At 37.0% G+C, this 9705-nt stretch overlaps 1 protein-coding gene across 3 annotated transcripts in view; it reads left to right on the top strand.

Moving 5' to 3' along the window:
- The window catches only part of TAF15 (TAF15 RNA polymerase II, TATA box binding protein (TBP)-associated factor, 68kDa), a 38984-nt gene that overhangs the window by 7107 nt on the left and 22172 nt on the right, over positions 1 to 9705 (top strand). Inside the window, exons 2-7 of one of the 3 annotated variants that reach the window (XM_011999407.1) lie at positions 1237 to 1276; positions 3253 to 3304; positions 3393 to 3468; positions 3561 to 3666; positions 6150 to 6343; positions 7468 to 7588. In XM_011999407.1, the coding sequence (XP_011854797.1) occupies positions 1237 to 1276; positions 3253 to 3304; positions 3393 to 3468; positions 3561 to 3666; positions 6150 to 6343; positions 7468 to 7588 (589 nt within the window). Of the gene's footprint in view, positions 1 to 1236; positions 1277 to 3252; positions 3305 to 3392; positions 3478 to 3560; positions 3667 to 6149; positions 6344 to 7467; positions 7589 to 9705 lie in introns of all 3 variants that reach the window. The other 2 variants (XM_011999406.1, XM_011999408.1) reach the window with 2 other exon arrangements.

Below are 9705 nucleotides of genomic sequence, written 5' to 3'. Positions count from 1 at the left end.
ATGTCTTAAAAAGAAGAAAGAAAAAGTTACCAATTTCATTAGGTTTTGGTGAGTTTTAGAACAATTTGACAGCAGTGATTTTTTCAAATTGAGTGAGGTTGGGCCTGATGGTCAACAGTTTGCAACTTAGAGCCATTTTCTGCGGTTGCAAAAGTGTTTCATATAAAATTGCTTTTATGCGTCACATACTTAGGTCATTCATTTGAATCTGAGTAAAGCCTAAAGGATAGATAAATAGAACCTCTTCAGTAATTTTTGATATGATCGACACTTTGAAGTATTGAGAACAGCTCAGAGTTCAAATTCTGTATTTATTTTTTATATGTTACCATCCCCACCCCACCTCACCTTTTTAAAATTTTTTTTGAGAGTCTCTTTCAGTCATCCAGGCTGGAGTGCAGTGGCACAATCACAGCTCACTGCAGCCTTGACCGCCCCTGGATCAGATGATCCACCTCAGCCTCTCGAGTAGCTGGAACTACAGGCACATGCCACCATGCTCAGCTAATTTTTGTATTTTTTGTAGAGATGGGGTTTTGCCATGTTGGCCAGGCTGGTCTGAAGCCATCCGCCTGCCTCAGCCTCCCATGGTGCTGGGATTGTGTGAGCCACCATGACCGGTCCCTTGGTAGTTTTTTTAATTGCTCAATTGAAGCTACAAGCAGATATTGCTGACTTGCTATGCCAATTGGCTGAATCCCTGAAAGCTTGGTAAAATCAGAATAGAGCAACTAACTTAGCTGCTTTTTTTTTTTTAGCAAGTCTTTGGAAATATTTTTGTTGGTGCTGACAGCCAAAGCAGTCCAGTACAGAGGAATGGTGTATATCTTGGGGTGGTAAGGATATACAAGTAGATGTAATCCTGAGGATGTCATAGTGCATGTCTTTCCCTTTTTTGGACCTGATTAGTTTTAACAGATGTCTTTTTATATATAATAATATTGCTTAAGCTCTTGAGTCTGTTTAAAGAATGGATTTTCACTGATTTACATTTGTTCACTGGCTTCTTGTGACCCTCAGCACACATGTAGAATAGTAGTTTGCAAATATGTCGTTATTGTAAAAAGTAAATACTATTTGTACAAATTTCTCGTTTCATAGTATTTAACTTGGGTTAGTTTTTCTTTCTGCAATTCTTCACGTTTTCTTACCATATTTCTTCTATATGAGCTAAAGTCAGCCTTTGAAGGAAGCATAATTTTAAATAAGATTTAAAATTCTTTTTATGTGTTCTAGATTCTGGAAGTTACGGTCAGTCTGGGGGTGAGCAGCAAAGGTAAAGTATACATACATTTTAATAATATGAAAGGGTATAACTGAGGTGAATTTTGTCAAGCTTCTCTTGAGACTTGATGTCTGGATGTCATAAGTTAATTAAATATTAACTTGTCACAGAGTGAAGAGGGTCAGTGTAAATAGGTGCTGTAAAACATTTATTCCTTTTCTGTTTTTCTTTATGTTTTGAGACAGTCTTGCTGTGTTGCTCAGGCTGGAGTGCAGTGGCTATTCATAGGCAAATCATAGTGTACTACAGCCTTAAATTCCTGGGCTTAAGCAATCCTCCTGCCTCAGTCTCCCAAGTAACTGTAATCTTCACTACAGACGTGTGCCACTGCGGTAGGCTTCTTCGTTTTCTTAAATCTGTCTGCATCAATGAATATACCTCCTAGAGATTAAAACAAATTTCCTTGGTATTGTAAAGTTTATGTTTTATTTAGGAAATCTCTTAGAAGAAACAATTATTAAAGAAATTTAATGCCAGACACTATGGCTCATGCCTCTAAGTACCAGCACTTTGGGAGGCCAACGTGGGAGGATTGCTTGAGGCCAGGAGTCAGAAACCAGCTTTGGTAATATAGCAAGACCTTGTCTCTAAAACAATTTTTTAAATTATCCAGACATGGTGGTGTGTACCTTTAGTCCTAGCTACTTGGGAGGCTGAGGCGGGAGGATCACTTGAGCCCAGGAGTTCAAGGTTGTTACAGTGAGTTGTTATCATGCCACTGCACTCCAGCCTGGGTGACAGAGCGAGACCCTGTCTCAAATAAATAAATAAATAAAATTTAAGCAATTGGACTGAACAGTTTTTTAGAGAAAGTGTTTTATGATGGTGTGTAATATGTTAATGTGTTTATTCAGAGCATATGTTTTTTAAATACCATAAAATAAATATTTAGCGTTTTTTTTAGTGTGCTTGCCATGCTCACAATAAAAATAAAGTTCTATTTTTATGTGAATGTATATATGCAGTGGGCTTCTCTTACGAGAAATACAGACTTCAACTTATAGGATAAATGTTTTATAGCTCAGTGTGAGGTATTCAGAATAGCACCTCAGATATCAAATTTTAAGCTTCTTGAAAAACAAAACTGATTTGACTTTTTTGATCTCATAAGATAGTGCTAACTTCCTAGTAGGTATCTAGCAGAATGTTTATTTGATGAAATATATTTTCAGAAGTTAAGGAATCTTGTTAGCACTTGATACCTTTAAAATGATAAAAAAAAAAAGTTTTGCAAATGTTTTAGTTTTCTTTGGATATTAGGAAGTCATAGTATAGATTCAGAAAGTTTGTTTCTGACCTGTTAGAGCTTATATACTATAAAATTAAAATTCAAATCCCAGGAGGGTACATTTATTTAGTCAGTCAACAAATATTTATTGAGCTATGTGCCAGGCCCTGCTACAACACTGAGGATACGGCATAATTTCATTCTATGACTGTACTCTAGAGATAAACATGCCTCTAATTATTGAGGCTTTTAAACTGGACTTCTAGTGCCTCCCTGTGCATCTTTTAGGAAGTTAAAGACGTTTAACTAAGGCAAATGGTAGGAAAAAGTTAATCTGTCAAGATGTAATTAAATTGAGTAAGGTATTCATTTTTGGTGTAGTCATCATTTTTGTGCTTCAGATATTTATTATAGGTCTTGCTGTGTAGTTGTTATTACCCCACACCCAAGCATAATTCTCTTGGAATTTTCTAGCTCTGATCAAGTTTTGTTTCTGCGAGACTGTCAAAACAAAGCTTTGGGGTATTTGACATTCAGGAGATCTGGGAGTGACTTCATGTATTTCTTTAACAGTCTTTGGTCATCACCTTTCAATATAGACTCTAGAGACAGGCAGATTGATGATTTCTCAGCAAAGAAGCTTGTATTTGAGTTGAAAATTGAAAATGCAGGCAAGGTCTTCATTTAAACTTTTAAATTTTAACACATTTCTTTCAAGTATTACATTTTTCTTTTGCAGTTATTCTTCCTATGGAAATCAAGGCAACCAAGGCTATGGACAAGCATCACAAGTAGGTTGAAATATAAATTGTATTCTTCATAAGTAGTTATTTTTATCTTAAGTAGGTGATGAAACTTGAGTATTTACCTAAATTTCAGAGCTATTCTGGCTATGGGCAAACGACTGATTCCTCTTACGGACAGAACTACAGCGGTTACTCCGGTTATGGACAAAGTCAGTCAGGTTGGACTAGTTTGTTAAATTTGTTGTTTCAGAGATTGAAAAATCAGAGCCTTCACTAAATGATATACTCATCTAATCTCTAGGTTATTCACAGTCCTATGGTGGTTATGAGAATCAAAAGCAGAGCTCATATGGCCAGCAACCATATAATAACCAGGGACAGCAGCAAAACATGGAATCATCAGGAAGGTAAGGAAATAGTAAAGTACTGAGATTGTTTTGGGCAGTGGGAATAACACTGATATTAAACAGATTTAACCAACAAAATCCTTGCTTTAGACTTTTTTTTTTTTTTTAAGGAAAGTTTTAATGAAGTGTGGATTTCAAAACTGTATATTATGGAGAATGTGGAAATAGCATTGTCATTTGCTTCTTATTATGTATTTGTGAAATCATTGTTTAGCTATACATTGATGTCCTTAAGAATGTTAGAAAATTTTGGACCTCTGCTTTATACCTGAGATTAAATAAAAACCTGCCTTTAGAATGAGACTTCTCAATATCTGTTTTTAAATTTCCATTTTATTTTTGAACCATTTGAATATATTACCTTTTCTGGGACAAAAATATTTTTTAAAAGGGTCAAAACTTACACATATATCAGATATCCTAAAATGTGTTTTATTTGTTGATATATGTAGGTGAATATTTACTGATAAATTTCAGGTTTTATAAAGTTGTTAACTTTCAGATTTGAAGAGCTGGTACTTAATTTTATGCTATTTACTTAATAATAGCAAGTTACTTTTTAAAAATTGTGCTTTACATTCTGTGAAATGCTTTTGCATTATCTAATGTAATTGATCTTCAGATACCACTATGAAATAGTGTCAGTAATTATTCCCATTTTACAGAGGTAAAGAAATTATTTGGCCTATCAAGTGATGTGGCTAAAAACTGAGGTCTCTAGTGTTTTCTCTCTACAATGAAGACATTTATTCTAAGTGAAAATTAAATAATAATCCCAGCACTTTGGGAGGCCGAGATGGGTGGATCACGAGGTCAGGAGATCGAGACCATCCTGGCTAACACGGTGAAACCCTGTCTCTACTAAAAACACAAAAAACTAGCCAGGCGAGGTGGCGGGCGCCTGTAGTCCCAGCTACTCGGGAGGCTGAGGCAGGAGAATGGCGTGAAGCCGGGAGGCGGAACTTGCAGTGAGCTGAGATCCGGCCACTGCACTCCAGCCTGGGCGACAGAGCGAGACTCCATCTCAGAAAAAAAAAAAAAAAAGAAAATTAAATAAAAGCATTGAGGAAAGATTTGTGAGGTCAAATTACCACCTTTACAGATGTGAGAGTGTTTTGAAAAGTAGAAAGTAGAGTACAAATGTGGGGAATAATACTCAGAAGACGTACTACATTAAGAGAATTAACTCCTCAAGCCTTATTGGTTAGTCTTAAATTTAAGGAGAATCCTTTTATAAATGATGTATTTTTGGAAGCATGACCTATAAATGTAGTCTGAAAAGAAATGTTAAGTTTGATTTGACAGCCATTTTAAAATGCTAGGGTTTGGACTGTGGTCGTGTTGTGCTTTCAATAGGGAGTTAGGGAACATAGTGATCTTTTATTAGATTGTTCTGATCCTCTGGTAAAGAATAAAATGTAACTATTATGAGATCTTTTTTGTCCTCCCTCCAGCCCATTTTTTAAATAAGTAAACCTATTGGAACTCAAATCCAATTAAATGTTGCCTTTTAATATTCCCACCCTGAGAGCATGTAATTAATACAGTAATATTGTTCTGAAGATACTTAGAATTTTCCTTTTGAATTGATGGAATAAGCAGTCTCATTACCTGATAGACTTCTTTTCAGATAAAAAAATTGCATTACAAAGCAAGTTCCTTTACTGTTTTCTAAAATGTACTATCACTGAAGATGTTTAGAAGACTATACTGTAGGTTCTAAAGATAATTCTAAGAGAAAAGATCTAAAAATATTTTAAGAGATGACGCTTGTTAAAATTAAGTGATATAGAGTATTGTAACTATTAAAAGGACTCAACTCTTGTGGCATGTTTATTAAAGAGTCAGACATATTCCGGTACTTTGTAGCATCTTTTACTTTTTTTTTTAATTCTAGGAGACAGACTGGGCGCGGTGGCTCACGCCTGTAATCCTAGCACTTTGGGAGGCCAAGACGGGTAGATCACCTGAGGTCAGGAGTTCGAGACCAGCCTGACCAACATGGAGAAACCCTGTCTCTACTAAAAATACAAAATTAGCCAGGCGTGGTGGCGCATGCCTTGTAATCCCAGCTACTTGGGAGGCTGAGGCAGGAGAATTGCTTGAACCTGGAAGGCGGAGGTTGCAGTGAGCCGAGATCACGCCATTGCACTCCAGCAGCCTGGGCAACAAGAGTGAAACTCTGTCTCAAAAAAAAAAAAGTTCAGGGAGATAGTAAAAACTATAGTAATTTTTTGCTTTACTACAGTTTTCAAAGATACATTTTTTTTTTTTTTTTCATAATATAGCACCTCTTCAATGTTAACAGAATTGTCTTTTGAAGGGAATTCCAGGAGACTGCAGATAACTAATTACCACGAGAAGGTAGTCATAAATATGGTTAATGTCTAACTAGTCAGGACCCTTAACATCAGTTTCAGTCAACTTGCTTCAGCAAATGTCATCTTCCTATGAAGTCTCTTAAGTTCTCCATTTCTATTTAGCCAAGGTGGAAGAGCACCTTCCTATGACCAGCCAGACTATGGTCAACAAGATTCCTATGACCAGCAGTCAGGCTATGATCAACATCAAGGCTCATATGATGAGCAGTCAAATTATGATCAGCAGCATGATTCCTATAATCAAAACCAGCAGTCCTATCATTCACAAAGGGAAAATTACAGCCACCACACACAAGGTAAGATTTACTGACCTCTATTAATTATTTTTCCCCCTCGCAGAATTATTTGTATGAATTTCTGATTAAAAGAACCACGGAGGATTTCACCTGTTTGTCAAAATTTAGGGTAACTTTAAAGATACGTTCCCTCTCATGGTAATCAAAATTAGTTTATCAGATTTCTACTTCTGAACTTGGAGACCTCCAAAGGTCATGACTTTTGATGACTGATTACATGAATTTCCTTTTTGTCTCAGTGAACTCTGATCCTTTGACAATACTGCTGGTACCAGTTCTTTTGGTGTTGGTGGTGTACTTGATTTGGGGCACTTATTTTTATACCTTTAAGGCCTAGTACATGGTTTGGTTCATAACAAGTGCTCAGTAAACATTTGTTGAATAATTGAATGAATAAGTGAGTGAATAAAAGTGGAAGCACATTCACTAATAATCTTCTCTCAGTTTGAAGATTCAGTTATTCCTTGTCCATGCTCAATTTACATTTAAATGTTTCCGAAGTGAAGAAAGAAGTAACTTTTAAGATTGGGGGGCCGGGTGCGGTGGCTCACGCCTGTAATCCCAGCACTTTGGGAGGCCAAGGTGGGTGGATCACAAGGTCAGGAGATCGAGACCATCCTGGCTAACATGGTGAAACCCCGTCTCTGCTGAAAATACAAAACACAATTAGCCGGGCGTGGTGGCGGACGCCTGTAGTCCCAGCTACTTGGGAGACTGAGGCAGGAGGATGGTGTAAACCCAGGAGGCGGAACTTGCAGTGAGCCGAGATCGCACCACTGCACTCCCGCCTGGGCTGCAGAGCGAGACTCCATCTCAGAAAAAAAAAAAAAAAAGATTAGTGCTTTTCATCTAAGTTACTAAGGTTCTTGTAGCTAAGATTGTATTTTAATTCATACTGTTCCACATTGCTGTTTTGCCATATCACTTTAGCAGAATGGAATTTGACACAGGTATAATTCTGAAAAACATGTAATTCCAGATGATTTTATGATGACTTGCATTTGAGTTGCGTGCACATATGCCATTTTCTATAAGGATATGTGTGGCCTAAAGAGCCATGTAAGATTATTTGAAGCCTTAGAAATGAGAGTGGTTATTTGTGTGTAATATTTTCTTTTTTGTAGATGACCGTCGTGATGTGAGTAGGTATGGAGAAGATAATAGAGGATATGGCGGGTCACAGGGAGGAGGTAGAGGGCGTGGGGGATATGACAAGGATGGAAGAGGTCCTATGACAGGATCAAGGTAAGTATATAGATAAAGATACCTACATTTTTTATTATTCCTCTTTTTTTTTTTGGTGTTACTTGGCTGGATCAATTCCAGCATCTAATTTAGTTAAGAGACTTAAAAAAGGGATTATGTATTGGAGAAAAAAGCAGAAATTAAAACTGTATTTTCAGTCTTAAGATCTCACATAAATGACCTTAGAATTGGCTATGTTAGCAGTTAGTTTATGTGGTACATGTTAAACACTAGTAGAGAAACAACTATGGTTGTGATTAACCACTTGACTTTCCTGCCAGAGCTAGAATCTAAACTCCTTTAAAAGACAACTCTGGGAAATCCAGTGTTTGTATGTAAAAATAAAAGGTAAGTTAATTCTAGATTGAAGGGCAACGGCTATTTCTTAATCTCAAATCTCCTTGGGAAGGGAAAGTATTAGGAGGCAGTAATGGAGTAGAAAGGTGGGGATGGCGAATAAGAGAAAGATTTAATGTAACGGAACTGTTTTGTCCCTCTTCTTAAGTAAATAATTATTGGAATAATTAGTGTAACATCACATAGTAATGTGTGTTTTGTCTTGACTAAGTTGTGTAAAGGAGTTGTGTAAAGGAATGTCTTTCTAATTCAGCTTTTCTTTTCTCCATGCTAGTGTTACCAGGTTTTGGTATTTATTTACTTACAGCATATGTTATGAAGCTGGTTTTAAAATTGGTTTTAGATACATCTGTAAGTTTACTACTTTGACCATAAAAACAAAAATGAAAAAGTAGTTGACATCTATCCTCAGAAGAAGTTTGCAGGTTGCATATTTGTGTGTAAATACACAGGCTAAAAGGTAATTTATGTTCCTTGGGAATTGAAATGGTCAGTGGCCTGTTGCTGAAACTTATCAGTCATATATCAGCACCGGTTCATTCTTTTGCACCTTAGGGACCATCTGTCCCCTGAGGTGACCTGAGAAACAACCAGTTGCCCACAGACTGTTATTTCTTCAAGCCAGGATTTGATTTCACTGCCTTGTATTTCTCTATTTTTAGTGTACAGTGGTTTGATTTTATGGAAAACCTAAATTTTAAACATATTTGAAAAATGTTATAAGACTTGGACATTAAGTCTGTTGATTGATAGCCAAAGTCAGTTTACCAAAGTAAAACAAGTAGATTCTATGCCTCTTCATTGTCGAAGAGCAGTCTGCCATCATGTGGATATGAATGGACAATGTGAAGTGACATGGTGCTTACTCTCTACCTAATAATAGCCTCCGTCCTATCCCAAACAAGATAACCAACAGGTATATTTAATTTACCAGTTAATATGTTTTGGATAATTGGCTGCCTTGAAATGCTTTATGTTTTATAGTATATCATAGCTTTAGTTTTCTTCATAAGGAAATTACAGTTATATCCTCATCGATTATTAAAGTATCACTGTGTCTAAGAATGGAAGAAAAAGATAGGGAATAGGTAGGGAAGTCATTATAAATATATTTTCATTGGCCGGGCATAGTGACTCACGCCTGTAATCCCAGCACTTTGGGAGGCCGAGGCGGGTGGATCACGAGGTCAGGAGATCGAGACCATCCTGGCTAACACGGTGAAACCCCGTCTCTACTAAAAATACAAAAAATTAGCCAGATGTGGTGGCGGGCACCTGTAGTCGTAGTCCCAGCTACTCAGGAGGCTGAGGCAGGAGAATGGCGTGAACCCGGGAGGTGGAACCTGCAGTGAGCCGAGATCGCGCCACTGCACTCCAGCTTGAGTGACAGAGCGAGACTCCGTCTCAAAAAAAAAATTTTTTTAATGTATTTTCATTTGTGACTCATCTTGTGACTAGAAGGTTGAAAGGACTTTGAATGATCCTCCTGACAAAGAAGGGAAGGAGTACCTTAACCAACTGTGGGGTCCAATTAAGTACTTTTATAAACCCCTGGCAACATACTTCATATAATTTGTGGCCTAGATACTGACTTATAAACTAAGTTTTTTATTTTCGTTTAATACCCCTTCATACAAAATCATATGCAGAAGTCCAGTATGTAGTTGGTCAAAATGATGCTGATCTGGTTTCAGTGGGGGGAAAGATTGGCTGAGGAAGGGATCTTCAGTCTTGCCTTATACTCTGTTATTTGTTGAGAT

Source organism: Mandrillus leucophaeus, unplaced genomic scaffold (genome assembly GCF_000951045.1).
Source record: "Mandrillus leucophaeus isolate KB7577 unplaced genomic scaffold, Mleu.le_1.0 Scaffold590, whole genome shotgun sequence".
NCBI lineage: Eukaryota > Metazoa > Chordata > Mammalia > Primates > Cercopithecidae > Mandrillus > Mandrillus leucophaeus.
Note: the sequence above shows the minus strand (reverse complement) of the source record. Positions and strands in the feature narration are given on the sequence as shown.